This window comes from Bombus impatiens, unplaced genomic scaffold (genome assembly GCF_000188095.3).
Source record: "Bombus impatiens unplaced genomic scaffold, BIMP_2.2 scf_0033, whole genome shotgun sequence".
Taxonomy (NCBI): domain Eukaryota; kingdom Metazoa; phylum Arthropoda; class Insecta; order Hymenoptera; family Apidae; genus Bombus; species Bombus impatiens.
Window position 1 is genome coordinate 1,929,691 of NT_176452.1, and position 18,298 is coordinate 1,947,988.

Genomic DNA, 18,298 nt, shown 5'->3' on the forward strand with positions numbered 1-18,298 from the left:
GCCTAACTGATCCAGTTGAAACGTACACGTATTTGAAATTCAAATACGTGTGGCGCTCGTTTTTTTTTTATGCTTTTGGTTTCTCTATTTTTTTTTTTTTTTTTCAAATCGAACCGAGTACTCGTTTCCCTGTGTAATGTAATCGTCGTTTGATTTACGTGGAACATGTATGTTCAACGTGGTAGATATTTTTTCACGCGATAAGACATAAATTTTATGAAAAATAATCTGTAAGTATATTTTATAAGCGAATTTCGTTTCATGTTAGTTTCAGTGATATTGACGCGAGTTTTTCTCCGCCAATATTTCTCAACGTTTGCTACGGACAAATATTTGTACAGGGAAAAGTTTTATGAAACATGCTTTGCACTTTCCACAATTTTTTTTTTTTATAAAAATTTACAAATTCAAGGATTTCTCGCGAGAGTTACGAGTATAAGTCTTACTGGTTTGTAAAAAAAGAAAGGAAAAAACCGTCTATTTGTTAGTTCATACAATTCTTTTCGAATTGTAATTGTAAAACACTAAGCATAATGTGCTGAATGTGTTAAGCATAATAATATATATATATATTTATGTAATAAATACGAGTGAATACAAGGTGTTTCAAATGGACGGAGAAAAGAATTTATAATATCGAGGTTGAATTTACAATATTACTCAGAACCTCCGCTACGAAGAAAAATTTGATTTGCATTTGAAAAATTAAAATCTCGCAAATATATTGAAACGACAGAGAAAGGTCGAACGATATGTACACTGCGTTGCTCTCTTCGAATCATATTCTGCTAGATATATATATTTCTTATTAATTAAACATGTTTCATTATACAGGGACGTAACTGGTGGTACAAGCGGAAAGGGGGGTGATTCTACGCGAAAAAAGAAGTCGAAAATATAGAATAAAATCTTTTTTTAATTTTTTTTTTTAATTTTTCCATCGAGACAACGATCTACAGTGAGATCCGTTATAACGAGACGCGATAAAGTGCACGCGTACCGAGCGAAAATTCAAAGTCGATTTTCTCGAAAACAAAGCCTCGAACGAAAAATTTGTATTCTATATTTTCGACTTCTTTTTTCGCGTAGAATCGCCTCCTTTCCGCTTGTACCACCAGTTACCAACCACCCTGTATAATCCATTACTTATTCAGTATATGAATCTAAAGATAGCTTCTCACAGTAACCATCCATCCTAGCGGAAGTATTAAAAATCTGCACAATGTACAACGTACACTGTTTGGAAAGAAAAAAAGGAACATTTGCGTTCGCAGTAAGAAACGACGATCGACTTTGTTTTCTCGTAGCAACAGTGGCCGATGAGGCAAATTGGCGCGTTTGATCGAATAGGTAGACAATTACACGGCTGGTAATAAGCAGTATAATAAATGGTGATCAAACAAACCGGCTTCAAAGGCGTTGCCAGGCTCTTTCAAGAGAAATCCCGGAGTTCCGGTAACGCGGTATCAAAGAGCTCCGGGAATTTCATCCGAAGTTCCCTTTCTTCTTTTGCATCGGGTCCGGGCTCGTTATCCCTACAAAGTGCGGCCTAGCAGGGTGTGAAAGAGAAGCCTGAAAAATCTGGCCGCATCCGCGGGGGAAAAGCAAACTTTTACGCCGACGCGGTTTATAATTCCGTCGTCGCGTTAGCGGCAAACTTAATTAACAGATTTTACATTGTCGCGTCGGAGGAGAATCGTAACGGAATTTCGTTTCCTTGCCGCTGCACCACTGAAAAATAACCGTACCGTTGCGTAACGGAAACCAGGAAAGATTCCTTTAGCTTTGTGGATCAGCGTAAAGAAAATCTTCAGAGAAACGTATGTTGATTCTTCAAGTAGCTTAAAGCGAAATCCTTGTTTTTACGAAAGGTACATTTATATATTGGCGCATAGTTCTGCTTGAAGGTATTTATGGAGATATCCGCTGTTTTCAATTCAATTTTAGTATTTGCAATTGGATTACGAACTCTCCACCATATATGTATTTGTGTACCGGGTGGTATATTTTTTTAACACACGATGGGCCGAGAATTGTAGTAACGAAAGTCGAAATCAAAAAGTGCTCTTCGTTTAAGTTCTTGGAGAATTAATTTGAACGATTACGAAGTTACAAGCTGAAATTGATGATATCGAGTTGATAATCAACTAACAGAGGAAGAGCTTTATCTATTTAAACGTTGCTACATTTTTAATAAGAATAAATCTCATCGCATTTACATTTACAAGAATTAGGATCCATATAATTGAAAATTATTCTTATCGATATGTAATTTCACAAATGTAGAAGCTTCTGATTAAAGGGGAAGCCGGTTAACAAGTTCAAATAATCGAATCTCTATCGATATCGGAAACAAAATCGGATATCTTCTTTAACTCAACGAAAAATTTTCACAAAAGTCGCATTCTACCTGCTAACTATATTTCATCGAAAAAAGTATCCCTAATCGCGGAAGTAACAGGGACAAGCCCAATATTTTGTTCAAAATGAGCTCACAAATCGCTCTGGTATTTTGTGCTCAACAATGGATCGTAAATTGCAGCTAATTAACGGTGTCCAATATCGCACCGCGTACGATACATTAACGTGAGAAAAGTGGTAAAATAGCCGGGACAATGCGAAATATTTTTCACGGTACGTCCGTGTGTATTTTAATCGTCCCATTGAAACCGGACTGATTAAAATCGACGTAACAAAATTGCGAGCGAAGTTTAGGAAAACGTTCGATTTCCGAAACGATCGTCGTCTGCGGGCTATGATTAAACGCAGTGGCGAAATCGAATGGAAACGAAGGACATACGTTCACAAAGCGACAGAAACCGCACACCATCGTCTTCGAGCTCTAATTTGCTGTTCTCGTTTTGTCGTTCGAAACGATCTTTGATGGGATGCGAGAGCGGAGACCCTTTGAGGGTAAGCAGGGATATGTGGGACGATGGCAAAGTAAACCCGTATCCATCATTTCCTTTTCTTCTCTTTTTTTTCCTTTTTTTTCTATAGCGATTAAGAAAAATATTTTGATACGAATGACGTATGAGTGCGTGATTGACACTGAGATTATCAAACTCAACAAAATGATTGGTATTAAATGTTTTCTATTTGTAATTACCGAAAACGTCGGTGTTTACCTTTATTGAGATAGGAATACGATTACATACACTCGTCTATTTTTACCATATTGCTGTAATTCAAATTAATTATGTGTAATGTATTTAATATTTAAATAGCTAGTTCTAGAATTAATTTTTGTCTCGATAAGAAAGGTGCGGTTGAAAAGTGTGTTTCGTTATTAAAGAATGCGAAAAAATAGTTATACGAAGAAATCTGGATAATATAATATTTTAATTGTATATATACAATGTTAAAAGATTAATAAACTCTACAATCGTTACTAGAATATTTATTTTATTTAACAGAACACCTCCAACATATATCGTCTTTACGTATTGTATTATAGGGTTATATCTGTCTCTGTTATCATTTTCGTTTATTATTTTATCTTTGTGAACCATTAATTACGCGATGAAAGCAAACGAATATCGTTTTAATCCTTTTGTCTCATAACCGAACAAGTGGTATTCATCAAATTTCAAGTACTTTTTAATATCGTTTCATAAATCTTTTCGTTCGAAATACATAATATAAATAAAACGACAGCGTTAAATAAATTTTTCGTCGTATCCTCTTCCCTCCACGCTAGAATTAATTAAAATCCAGGTTTTAATTATTCTTTCATAAAAATTATCATCATAGGTTTGAATCTACATGATTCTAAGCATCTGATGGCAAAAATGACGCAGAACACGCCAGTGGGGTATTTAAATGAAAAAATGCAGGATGATAACATCGAAATTACCGCGATGTGAAATTAATTCAGCTCCGCGAAGCGCGGCGAACGAGAAGCTAATTATTAGAAATTCGCCTTTGTTCCTAATTAACTCATATTGCTTTTCCTTCGTTTCGGGCGAAATTGTTGGCGAGGATACGATCAACGTTCAAGAACAATTCGTCGGCTTAATGATGCTTGTATTTTGACGCTTAATTACTGAAGGAAGTGCAGTACGTGTAAAGTTAATGATTTCCGGAATTCGATGATCAGTTTAAATACGTACGCGAATATTCAAATAAGAAATCCTGCAACACGTTCGTTTCTTTTAATTGTATATGGCGAAATGAATCAAAGTTTTGATTTTCACGCATATTATTTAAAATGTAGAAATATAAGAGAATTCTGAGAATCGTAAGATTGAAAGATCTGCAGAGTACGCGGCGTGATAATAAACAGCTTCGAATCGACGACGACTTCCTTAAGCTGAAAATGTCGATAATGTCAATTTATGTCAATCGAGCAAGAGACATCCCATCGGTTATGTCAATCGCGTTTCATGACGTTGACCTTGGCACGATCAATATGTTTTTTATCGTGCCAAAGGTAAACGTCAGAGCTAAGCTAAAATTCAAGATGTTAATTTAAAAAATTCTGTCGTTCTATTTATGACGTTAAAAAATGATGCAACGATATAGAAGAACGTAATTTTACTTACCAACGTAAACTATTTTTATTTCGACGTATTTTTACATTTTTACACTTTTTCTCTTACAACAAAGAGAAGACGGACATTTTTCTCTTAATAAGAACGAACAATATAAAACGAAGCGAAACTGTCGTTGCATCAAAATTAGCAGTAAATGTGTAATAACAACGATGGTTTGATAGTATGTATATAGCCATAGTTATGGTATTTCTCAACGTGCGGTAAAGCGCTATTTATGGAAACGATATTTTAGTTGGTAGATGCTCGATTAACTAAACTCCTGCCGATTGAATCCACTTATCCGAACGTGAACTCCCATTATATTTGAACGAGAAGTCACATAGGTGGAGGGAATCGGTAAACTCCTGCTACATGAACTCCAGTTATACGAACTGTTTGTCCCACGACGGATTCAGATAAATGGAGTTCTATCGTAACTGTATATTCCGCTAATATATCTAATAATATTCAATATCGTAGCTAATATTCGCACAATCGAAATGTACTCAAACATTTAGAGTTTGACGTAAAATTAAAGGACCGTTTTCTTTCATTCAAATAAAAGTACCTGTTCCTTTTCCTCCTCTTACGTCTTTCCTCGTTTTTAACGATTTCACCTATCGATATATTCATGTACGATCGTTCTAATACCATCGTTGAAAGCTATTCTTTCTTCCAAATTTTATCAAATTCTCACGGTTGCATGCTGTTGCTCGTTTTCAAGACTAGCGTCGGTTTTAGCTAACGCATTTTCCTTGCATCAACGGCGTAATATTATAGTCAAGCATCGAAAACGAATATTTCGTATACTTACTACTCGTTATTAACAATGCATCAGAGATTGCACCGCTGCTTACGATAATTTTCGCGAGAAAAATAAACGGACGGCCGGCTATACAAAATATGCGGCGTAAGCAGCGTAACACGGTAGCAATTAAAATCACTTTCACTGCGCGAGGATGAAGCTCGCTTTAAGAGGTGCACTTTAATCGAGAAACATTAAGCTCCGACCGGATTAACTCGGAAGAAAAGAACGCGGCGAGATCGCCCCTTATTACGCGCTACGGGATGGTTTTTTCACGGTGGAAAAAAATCTGGCTCGGCGTTTCTGGCCGTTTTCGCCCGCGGCAAATGAAATCACACCTATTAACTGCGTCAGGTTTAACGAAAATTTAAAGGGCGCAGAGCAAGGTTTTTGGATCTTTGTTTCGCGCCTCCGAGACGGATTTGCGTGTTATATTCAGCAGCTTGGCTACGGGGAAAGACTGGGCATCCACCATGTTGAAAGTCAACCGTTCCAGCTACGTTTTCCAACGGGGGTAAAAGAGAAAGCGAGCGCTTCTGTGCGCCAACGATACGAGGAAAATGAGAGAAACGACGCGAGGGATGGAAAGTAATCCGCAGTTGCTTAGAGGCGTTTGCATACTTCGCGAATATACCTTTCGTGAATGCATCACGTGCGTCGTACGACGCATTTTAAAATTTGAGCAGAACCGTAACGAAATCACGCTATCACGATCATACTGGTTAAGTTTGAGATTTAATTGGAAATGCACATATCGTACGCATCGCATAACGCGTTTAGAAACATTAGCACTGTAATGAGATACGATTGTCACGATCATATTGATCAAGTTAGAAACTATTGGGTTGGCAACTAAGTCAATACAACCTAATCCGCAATCACTTATTTGCCACCCAATACATATTGTATGTATCGTAGAAAACGTTCGAAATCTCCTTAGCACTGAACGAGGCACGATTGTCACGATTGTCACGATTACGGTGGAAAAATTTGAAATTAATTTTCAAATTGCATATTTCAAAATGTTTTATAAAATATGTATACGATCATGTACGTAATACGACGTTTTAAATGTCAATGTATAATACGTTTTGCACGATGCACAAAATATATAGGTTTTCAGGTTGGTTTTTCTTTTTTTTAATTTTACCAATATAACCACGACAGTCGTGTCTCGTTGCAGTGCTAATGAAATTTCGAAACGTTTTATGTAATGCGTTTTCCGTGGCAATTGTTAAAATTGTTACTTTCCACTGTGCCTTTAATAGCCGTGTTTCTCGAAGAAATTTTCCGCTCTCAGCGCGCTCCGCCGGGAAACCGCGATTAAAAAAACGTTTCTTACGTGGTCGCGCGTGCGCGTAAACCGGATATACATGGAAGATGGGAGTTACGGATGTCGAGTTGAGACGCTGGTCTTCGCGCGACTTTCCAATTACCAGAGTTCGTTGCTTCCGGAGGAACTGCTGCTTTTATGACCGCGGGAATTATCGTTATAGAAGAGCGTAATTCTTGGAGAACGAATGATCGCGAGGTTTTAAACTGAAAGTTTAGTTTGTTCGTTTTGTTGGTATCCTTCTGTCAGGGAGTTTGAGGGAATTTATAGCGTAAAATAAGAATTTGTAATCATATTCGCGAAGGAATTAATCATTAGATCGGTGCAAATGATATAATCAGGTAAAACTGACGATTGCCAGAATTCTAAAACGCACGATTTCGAATCAAAGAAGAGGTCTATCGATTTTGAATTAAAGACGAAAGAGCTTCTGATATTACAGGCCAACGTAATACAAGCTATTAGCTAATTTACTAATTAAAATTCACGTTATTTCTTTATCTTCTATCTCGAAAAGAGCCATACGAGGAGAAATTCATAATTCGAAAATGATTTAATCAAAAAAGCAACGGCCCGACGTTTCATCGATTGCCTTAGCCGCGCTGCTCCGCATAACAAATCAATGCTCGTCATCGTGCTCTGTTGGAGCTGGTGGCACGTCAGATTCACCGCACCGCTAGCACGAGCATTCGTTGGTTCGCTCTCAGCAGGAGGAATCGCCGGCAATAAAGCATTCTTAGTTTTTTGATGCTCATAGAGAGAAGCGGCAGGGATAACGGCGTCGCGTCTCAGGGGTGTCGTGCAGCCACTTTTACACCTTCAGCCGATTCGCCACGAAAATTTGCATGGCCCTTGGTCGTGGTGGTTGGACCGCGACGAGAAAGGGGGCGTCGAGACGCGTCGAGGCGTTGGGTTCAACAGCAACGACGACATAGAGGAAGAGAAGGGGAGAGAAGACCGCGAGACTTAAGGGCTCTACTCGCATCGAATTCCAAGCGTGCTCGCGCTACCTGCCTGGAATATAGTCTCGTCATATTTCCGTCCGGCCACCCCCCCGTTTCTCTCTTTTCCCTTCTCTTCTCTTCTCTTCTCTTCTCTTCTCATCTTTTCTCATCTCTTTTCTCCTCTCTGTCCGCCTGACGCCTGAGCGATATTTTATTTGCAAAGCGGCTGCCTGCAGGTTGCCACTGCTTCTTCTTATCTTATGCGCGCAGGAATGTCTCCTTGCTAGCTTGAAGATTTCATGCTATCAAACGATGACAGCACCAGAAAGAGGAATAAAGAGAAGGAGAGGTACCGATCAAGTGAAATACATTTTGTTCGATTTTTACTTTCGATTCGTGTCGTTTGTCCGCTTCTTCGACGGTTTTATCTCTCGCCTTGTATCCTTGACCGTTTCCCTACGCCGCCGCCGCTCCCCTTTTTCTTCCCTTTTTCTTCCCTTTTTCTTCCCTTTTTCTTCCTCTTTCTCTTGGTGGAGAGACGCGCGTGCTTCGCCGCTCATTTAACGAGGCAAAATAGAACTTCAAACAGTTTTAATGGAATTTTGAATGCAAGCTCTCCTCTATAACGCGCCGCGGTCTTCGCGTCTTAAGGGAAATTTGGTAGTTTCATGGCTCGAAGGAGAGAATACCCGAAAGTCCCTAGACTTTTCCGTACACGGCAGCCAGTTTAATAGCTCGAAATTTTTTATATCGCTTTCGGTAGGCAGCTTGCTCGCGAAATTTCCCGTTTGTTTTCAGGTCGTAGGCCTTTCAAACGTGCTTCGTAAACTTGGAAAGAAATCTTTTCTTCGGGGCGGTTATTTATGCGGAACTTGGCTTGTTCGAAAGAACATATCGAAGCAAGGAAAATTATGAGTTCAGAAAGGGAGTAAAAGATTATAAAATATGGAAAAATCAGCGATTCGTTCGATATTAATAGATACGTAAGTTCTATTCGATTCGAATCGAACATCTCGTTAAAACCTTTAACATTTACCAAGCGATTATTATTTCTGTTACGTAATTACGACGTTAATTGCTTTTAAAGATATTTCAATGGAAATTACGACGAGAAGAAGTACTGTCGGAATATTAAATAGCACTTAATATGAGTTACATTCTGTTGAAAGTGTTCTGACATTTCATTAGTATTAAAATTTCGTTAACTACAGACGACATTAATATGTATAAAACATGGAAACTTTTAATTGGTAAAATTCTATCTCATAAAAGTTCCTTCCATCTTTCGTTCCTCCTATCTATTTTCATTTTTACATCTTCATTTCCTATTCTACAAATCTTCCATCCCTGGAAAATTAAAAGTAAAAACATATCACAGAGCAACTACGATTCTATTGCTATTCGTAGAATCACAATAATTAATTCATATACATTTTCTACAAAACATCGATACATTCATCCATTTTATCGTAATCCGATCCATCTGACGTTCGAACAATCTTTAACGTTACAAATTAATACAAGTCTTTACATCCGACGTGTTTCGCTTTTCTAAACAGTTACTGTATCAATCTTACCTACAGATCTTCGTTTTTTTGTAATATCCTCTACCAGATACGTACATAGGTTTGCACGTTTAATCATTTATCTTGCTTTACGCAATTTTCTTATATTCTCTTATCCTTCGATCTCTGTGTACACGCTATTTTTCGCATTTCCGTTTCTTTGTCGGCGTTGTTCCTTTTATTTCCTTCTTTTTCTATTCCTCATTTTTCATCCGTCTTCGTTGCCTTTCTTTAATCGCGCGCACGCGCGTGGACCCTTTTTCGTATCTACTTTCTTTCTCATTAACTCTCCCCTCTGATCTTTCTTTTTGCTCTTGTTCAACTCGCTCGCTTACTCGTTTACTTATTCTTCGATCCATTCACTCGTTCGTTCTCATCGCGCTTTCATTTTTCTTTGTGTATGTGTTTGTGCTTCTCTCTCTTTCTCTCTCTTTCTTTCTCTCTCTCCGATCTCTCAAGCGGACGCGACGGTACAATGAATTATTTATGAATGGCACCCAGAAACAAGTCGAATCGATCACGCTCGAGGGACCCGACGCCTTGATACATATCCGTGACTATTAATCTCATCGAGTTACTCACGAAAGGAAAAGTGATTAATTTCGTTGCAATGTCCCCGAGAATATTGGTGATCGGAATGTCTTTGATTAGAACCGGTCAAACTTTTCTGTCAAACGCTTTAAAGATTACAGCTACGGGATGAAGATGTAAATAGCCAAAGTGTTACCTCACGATATTCCGGTTTGCATATTGTTAAAAGCAATGTTAATTCCGCAATTTCGTAGAGATATCTCTTTCACGCGGCTGATAAATTCTAGCGGACCTGATTATTCGTATTTACAGCTTCGTTTCGTTTGTATTTATTTAGCCGTATTTATTTCTTTTCTGCGCGTGTAATTACGAAACTAACTTGCAAATGGAATTTTTCGATATTCGTATGGGTCCTTCGTAATTTACGATAAATTCAATTTATACGGGGCACCGAAATTGATCAACTCCGTGGAGGCGGCCCGAAGCTGCACATTCGAAAAATGTATTTTCTACGGTATATTTACGATAAATTGAATTTTCACGCACGGAACGAAGATCGGTCAACTGCGCGTAGATCGAAAGATTAAAACCCGAGGAACGAAGCAATAACGTTAGGTTTGCTTCCGAAGGATTTGATTATCAACCAGCGACGCGACGATACGTTTCGTTTAGTGCTCTATCTACGAAGGTGACGAGCGTCTCGTATAAAAATTCTCGACGTGCACCGAAACACGTCGATATAATCTACGCAGAATCGTATCGAAAATTCGAAATCCACGACAGCTCGCGTATTCCACGCGATTCATCGTTGAAGATTACATTTTGTGGAAATCGCGCGCGCGCCTCGTCGCGAACGCTTTCGAACCTCGGAGGTGGAATGTTAAACGAAAGAATCGCAGCTGCGACTAACCGTGGAGAAATTTTCGACCGACTGGGAAATCACATCTATAAGCAATGACTGGAAACGCGTTCAGTGCTCGGTATGCCGGGTCGAAACGAAAGGCGATATATACAGAGGAACAGCGAGAACGACGAAGAAGTAGTAGCATCCTTCGAGCTAGCAGTAGGAAGTAGAAAGACGTTGATGTTTCACAGGTCGTACGATGTACGTTGCTGTTTTCTCGAGGTTCTCTCGCATGGGTAACGATGCGGAGCATAAAATGCAGCACAGAAATACTGTAAGGAGGTCCTCGTCGTACGGTGTCGTCGGATGTTTCAACGGAATAATAAAACGCGCAACCTTCCCTTTCCTCTCATTTTTTCCCATCGTTCTATCCACTTTTCTTCGCCACCACGCTCCACTTTCTTTCTGTCTCGACGGATAACTTAATTTTATTCTTTTCCTATCTTTCTCCTTCCTTCATCGATCGTCGAGCTTTGTCTCGCCGAACGTTTTCTCCAGGTTCAATTTGTCCGAAATCTCTAACCTCGTCGAGATGAACGCGAACAATAATATGCACGATGTTTATGCAACGATGATATCGTTCCGTAAGTTTGGCATCGCGCGTGCAATTTTGCTTTCGATGAAAATTACGCGTCTATGCTTGTCGAGGCGAACGCGAAGAATAATACGGAGAATGTCCATCGAACGATTTACTACTCTTCTGCGTTTGGGACATTGGCTTTTGACGAGGCAAAAGATGGAAGGACGTTTTATGATGGTAAAAAATTAGATAATCGTACCTGCGAAAGAGAGGAGGTTCGTGCACGAGCAGATGAAAGTCGTTTTCGGAGCAGACTTCACGGTCACGATGGTGAACCGCGCATTTAAAGCTTCTAGTTCGTTTGCCACTCATCTGTAACAGAGATAATTAATTATTATTGATCGTTGTTCGAAGTCAGTATTTTATTCGGAGATTTAAAAAACATAGGTCTGTTGCGGGTTAATAATCGATAAATTTACATCAACGTTTAGATCGTATCTATTGGAAGAGAAAGAGAAATTCATATCCAAAAGTAGGAAGGTTTGTTACTACGAGCGACGAGTCGACTATAAATTTATAGCCCATTTAAAAAAGTTCTTAATTTTTGTTTATTTACTCAAATTACCCAGAAATGCGGCTATCTTGTCATTCGTAAAAGTACAAAAACTGATATCCTACGCGCAAATGTCGAAGAACGTGTCAACGTATCATAATAAATTATATCTCGTTGCATAATCTGTACTGTTTTCCTCGATAAAAATGTCCTGTCCAGAAGTTTTCCATTTTCCAAGGTATATTCAAATATTCGAAGCTTCCCATGATTTTTACTTCTCGAGTAAAGTTACATCGCACCGTTACGAAATAATAATGAAATATTTTGTATCGAATAGAGAAAAACAAGGGTAGCAAAAATGGCAGCATGTTCATTTCAATTTATTTACCAGCCACAAATGTATCCGTATGTAAGAACCATAAGAGCGACATAACCGACTTTATGGAGTAGAAGGGAGCACGTCGATGTTTCAGAGAATCTCGTGGCATCAAGGATGCACACGCGCCATTATCGTAGAAAAATGTCGAAAGGACAAGATCCGACGGAACGATCGATTTGACGGGAAGTCAACGACACAAAAGGTGGCTGCAGTTCCTGGCACGATCCCTTTGGAAGGAAGCTCGACTCGACGCTGCTCGAGCTGCGGTGTCTGATATTTGGATCAGGATCCGTTAACGCGGTTAGGCAAATGCGAGCAGGAACGCTAGCAAACTCCTTCAGCTAAGTCGTGTACATAGAACGGCCCTGTACCACGAAGACACGAACAAACATCCACAAACACGAGTACCGTCTTACGCGTGCAGTTTGTACCAATGTAGAAGGAAGAGAGTGTGTGCACAGTGGCGTAAGAGCTTCCTACATTACTATCCATCGACCATGGAACCCGCTCGCTATCGTATTTACTGGTGCACGATAGTTGTTTTAGGCTACGAGACCTGTGGGCCAATGAATTTCTCGTCAATGTCGCGAATAATTTAAGTAGAACGATAATCGTTCGTCGAAGAAAAGGATACGAAGGAGAAGCATATGAACGAAGGATGAAGTGATCCGACTATTTGCCTTTTTTTTACGATTATACGAAGAAACTACTGGGGACGAAGTTAAACTGTTTCTTTAAATAATAAACAATCTTTTCTCGTGTTTATTTATTTCGAAGATTCGAAGGTCGTTGGTATTTCCTTAAATAGAATCTTATGTATCTTTTTATACCGGTGGATGTGATTTTCTTTTCTCTATACAAATAATCTAAGTACGTAGAGAAGTTTGGAGAATAACTACATAAACAGTTACATAAGCTTGAAAGATATTTCGATTTTAACTTGATGAAATGCAGTAGTGCATGGAACGTAAAGGAAACGTAAACGTGAGAGTACCACTTTGCGCATTTCCTTCTCTTTCTTACGTCGAGTTGCACGAAATTAAGGTTAAAATATCATTTGATCTATTTTCAGGCACGAGCAGCTTAATACTCTTGTACAGGAGAATAAGAAAACGCATCAATTGGTGGATAAAAAGGTATAGTACCCCTACGTCTAAGAACGTAGCGGTAGCCCTGGAATCTCGCGAAGAAACGACCTTGAGAAGAAATTCTTTCCACCGTTATGTGTGCCCCTTCAAGTAGTTTAACTTTGTCCTGAGAAGTTTTTTCCCAGACAATCGTACACAAGGCAGATATTTAAGCGATCTCATTCCGCCGAGACATACTGTACATGTATACTGTGTATGTACAACCTGTATATGCGTAGAAAAAAGTTGAAGAAAAACTTTAGGAGCATACAGTACTCATCAAAACAAGCAAAAACGTCTTAATAAACATGGGTTCGCAAACCACTAGTTTCTGAGTTACGAGGTGTTTTTGCCAGTAGGACATTACCTTTACAACATATGTTCAATATGTCTCCCGTTCATTTCCACGCACACTTCTACACGTTTTCTCATAGAAGCGCGCATACTTTGAAAGATCTCTGGCGTTTCTTCTTATCACTCGGCAGTACTTTTTCGTTCGTTGTATCAACTCATTTAGCGAAGCAGCTGTTTTCCTATACGCCACACATTTATACGTTAAACTGCGAAATTAATAGTTTCTCGATTCACTTTTATTAACATCTCTTTGTTTTCCCTGTTTCTCGATCAGTACCACGTGTCAATTTTTTCCTTAACTTTTTGTACATCCATTCTGTACAACCTTTTGTACATTTTGTTATATCATTTCGTACTTTAGACGATGTACGATTTTCAGACATTGTTCGGATGGCAGCCTGACGCGTTCGATGCGAGAGGATCTCTAGGGTTGCTATCTTCTCCGCCGAAAAAAATCGAAACAAGTTCTTTTATCTGCTTGAGAAATGGCTGGAACAGTTAGGTCGTCGTCGATGAAATGTCACTTATTTGCGCTCGATAATAGAAACGAAATACAACCGTACGTCTTTCTCTTCCTCGTTGGAACGTAGCTACGATAAATGTGGATTTCTTATTAAAATAGAACGTAAATCATGTTCTTATGTGTATGTAGGTAGATGCTGGTACACGTTAAATCGGTGCGAAATTTCGGAGAATTTTCCAAGGCGGCGACAGTGCGCGGTGATGGGCCGAAACAAAGCACGATGGAGCGAGTTCTGGCTGCGCGGAGAACCAGCTGCCGGAAGCCGCAGTGTTTCTTGCTCGTTTGATTGCCAAAAAGAAGCGGTCGCGGAGGAAGAACAGCGGCAAGGGTGCACGCCGATGAACTTCGTGGAACGTCTAGCCGGCCAAGAGAATTAAATTTGCCGTTGCCGTGGAATCGGTATTCCTATTTGCCACGCCTCGGAGCGTATCCCTTGTCCTTTCTGCTTCTTTTTTCACCATTTCGTTTTGTATCCCCCAGAAAAATTTTTTTACCTCTTAATGACCAATAAATTGGCGTCGTATAATGGTTGATCTCGTGATTTAAACGTCCATTCGTAAGATACTGTACGTATGAAAATTGGATCGCGTTAGTTGATCACCAGCGGCGTAACACATTGATATCTGTTAAATTATTTACTTAAATTATCGCTCAATATTCACACTCATATTCGTATCCTTAATATTTTATTTCATTTAGTCGATTATTTTAATATTAATAAGTTTCTTAAGAAAAAAATATGTTATATCTTTATGGTTGCCAGGTGATTATAATTATGAAAATAGGTTTAATAATCGTCAGCGGTAAACGAGAGAAAAATCTATACGTTAAAGAATCAAGAGTCCCTGTAATCTTAGTTTAGTCTGGTAAAACGATCAACATCGTAAAATTAATCTTCAAACTTGCATTCGTAATTAAACCGCAGATAAAACCTTACCGCTGTAAAATTACCGCCGTTAATCAAGCTGATCCCTTTTCTCGCTAAAAAAAAGACAAATTAAACACTTAGGAAATCTGGCCAATGCATTTACAAATCTCCTTTAATCAACCGGCGTACCTCGTACTTTTTAACTCACTTTCGTAATTTCCACTAATTTCCAAGATCAAAGACGAAGAATAGGGTATAGTGGTATAGCGTAATCGTAGGACAGTTCGGACGATAATGAAAAGGTGGCAGATCGTCGTTTGCCTTTAAATATCCGTTGGTCACGTGTTACATCTAGGAAGGTTTTACCGCGCAATGAAGCAGCGGAGATTCGTTGCCAGCCAGTGTCCGGCTAAGTAAGTAAATCTTCGACGTGAATTTACGGTCCCGGAGGGAGTCGGTTCGTGTGTCTCGTCGCCGTGGCCGGGATCGATAGTATCGCAGAAGGAGCCCAAGGGCTCGTTCTATTAATCTCGATCGTTTGTTCGGAGTTTATCGCCGTGCAGCGATGTATCCAGGATATTTAGAAGAGCTTGGCCACGCTCGAAACACCAGAGAAGCTTTTTGCCGGCGACTTGTGGATTCTAGCATGAAATTTAATCTGTTGTTCGTCGCTTATCGCGAGGCTGGGAACCTTGCGAGCATCGTGTAAGATAAAACCATGGAACCGAGATAGAAAAGCGGAGTAAACGTGCTTACAGCGAGGCGCGCAATTTTAAAATCCACGGGTGTACAAAACGTAAACGTATAAATGTAGTTTGTCGTGCTTTTGGTTCTGCCGGATCAATCGGGAAAGTGCAACGCGTAACACGATTGATCTGAAAAACCAAAAGCGTGACAGCCATCGAGCATCGTGAAAGCTTAAAATCTGAAATAAACGCAGTTACCTGATTGCCAATGATATCAAAGTGGAAATTAAACAAACATAGTTTGCATCTTTTTCTACCATTGAAATACGAATAAACGAATAAACGTACAGCTTCAAACGTACCGACTTGTTTCCTATACGATGCAGCTAAACTAATTTTCTAGTCATATTTTCCCGAAACATATCCTTCCTACTAATTAACAAATACCATTTTACGTAGCAATATTTTCTGTATCGTACAGAACCATCGCTTTTCCCTAAAAATTACCTATTAAATTAAACCTACTCACCAAACTAACACTATAGTAAAGCTACGAAGAACTATAATACGTAAAATAAAACAATAATAGAAAACTGCTCGTAGGTGGGAAAACCACGATGCTGAAAAGGCTATACGAGGAAAGATCGATACGCAGAGTTTGGACAAAGTCTGGATAACGTTGCTCAAGGCAAATGAGTTCGTGGAATGTCGGCGGTGCTGTGGTTTCAATCGGACGATAACAGAGATCGATGGGAAACGCGTGGTCCGACGCCTTCCGCCGAGGGATGGTCAATGAGGGGCGAGGTACGCGCACGGCTATTATAGCGCGAACATAGCAAACGCAGACCGACGAGTCAGCTCGTCGTAAACACGAGTACAACCGGCCAGTTTAATTCGATTAGGCCGCGATCATCGGACTGCTCGATCGCCCGGCAGCGAATTCCCTTGCTAACTTCGCGCTCTTGCGCGTTCCGCAATCTAATGACGGTCCTATAAACGATACTCGGCCAACCGGCACGGGTTGATAAACGCGTTGCATTCTTCAAATTGTACGGTCCACGAGTGAACACCGAAAATGCCGAGCTAGAATGTGAAACGCCAGGTGAAAATGAAAATTGTGTTTATACGTGGACGAGAAGATAACCGAGTTCTCTAATTGCTGTTTTTAAAACGTTTTATAGCTAACGATATTTGTCTTTTTAACGGTATTCGGAAAGATAAAACCGAGTCTTGCGTGGTATTTACATCGTCGCGCTCGATGTAGGAAGATCGTGCGTATGTGCGTCGATGAGGATAACATCGGGTGTCTAGGTGGAATTTTTTGTATGTTTTGTGATTAATAGACAAGAACGTTTGTTGGACTACAGAGATATTTTCGTTGATATTTATACGTCTATAATTAGTAAACGAAGTCTGAAATGTAATCTTTCTCTACATTCTTTTACAAAATTTACATTTTTTACACCGAATCGCACAAGTCAGATAAATACAAGACGTTTTCTACGATTATTTTATCACGTTCGAACCTTTTCAAGTACAAATATAATTTTTTACTACGAGCCAGGTAATCCGTTTGTCAAAAAAGCGTCCAATTATTCGCCAACAAAGGAACAGTGGTAGAAGGGAAATGAAGAAAGTCGGTAAAAAGAAGGATAGGAAGAAGCAAGAGAATAAAAAGGGAGAAAGGCGCAATCAAGGTAGATATCCGCCGATCGTTTTAGGAAGATATGCCTGTACACGTAGGGGCGAATAAGAGACGCAATTCCCGTGGATCCAGTCACGTGTTCCAACCCCTAGGAGGGTACGGTAACACGTATACGCGCGGCTACATAGAGTGAATTTTCCGGAGCATTGTCGAGAAGCACGGCTCTATTCGATTTCGAATCGAATCGAATCGAATGAGCCTGGAGAAGGGGGTGGTTTGCAACGGACGAGCGGGAAACCGACGTTTGCGCGAGCCGGAGAATTTACCCCATTGGCCAGCCTAATGGCACGGATTTCATTATGCCGGGTTTACACGGGGCCGGGCCTACATTACGTGGCAAGTCGGCCCTCCGACCATTTGGAATGCAAAACTGTTGCCTGCGCAAATTTGCTTCCAGAGAATATTGGTCCGTGGAATGGTTTAATCGTGTTGACGGTCCCATGAGAAGAGCCTCGCCTCGTGAAATGTTAAAGGAGTCCACTGTATCGGCTGTCTTCCACTTTTCCCTAGAAAACTCCCGAGATGATATCGATCAATTATTTAAGACCAGGGCACGGAATAGAATTGCAGCTGTAATTTTGTACTTTACATCCCCTAACGAAGCTTGTTCTTGTAAACGTAGGTCGTATAAATAGTTGCTTTGGGGAGAACAAGATCTTTTTTTATGAAAAAGCAAATCGTTTAATTATTCGAGATAGAAACTTGGTTACAGTTACGGTTATAATGCGTAATTCGTGGGTCCTGAACGTAGGTTAAAATGGTAAATCTTTTTCTTTTTTTCTTTCTTTTTATAGAAGTAGAAATGTTTCTTACGTAGGTCTGAGACTGTCGAAAAAATTATGGCTTGATATTATTTCATATACGGTGGCGTGAAAGTTGCTGATTGAAAGTGGCGCGTGAAAGGATTTTAATTGTTCAACGTTGAGCCCAGGAATGTTGTATGTAAAAGATACAGTGGAAGAAATA

General features: G+C 39.7%; 1 protein-coding gene across 3 annotated transcripts in view; it reads right to left on the bottom strand.

Moving 5' to 3' along the window:
* LOC100740080 (protein rhomboid) overlaps nucleotides 1-18,298 on the bottom strand; it is a 512,585-nt gene that overhangs the window by 157,114 nt on the left and 337,173 nt on the right. For all 3 annotated transcript variants that reach the window (XM_033321884.1, XM_003485005.4, XM_033321885.1), the window contains one exon: nucleotides 11,397-11,509. In XM_033321884.1, the coding sequence (XP_033177775.1) occupies nucleotides 11,397-11,509 (113 nt within the window). The remainder of the gene's footprint in view (nucleotides 1-11,396; nucleotides 11,510-18,298) is intronic.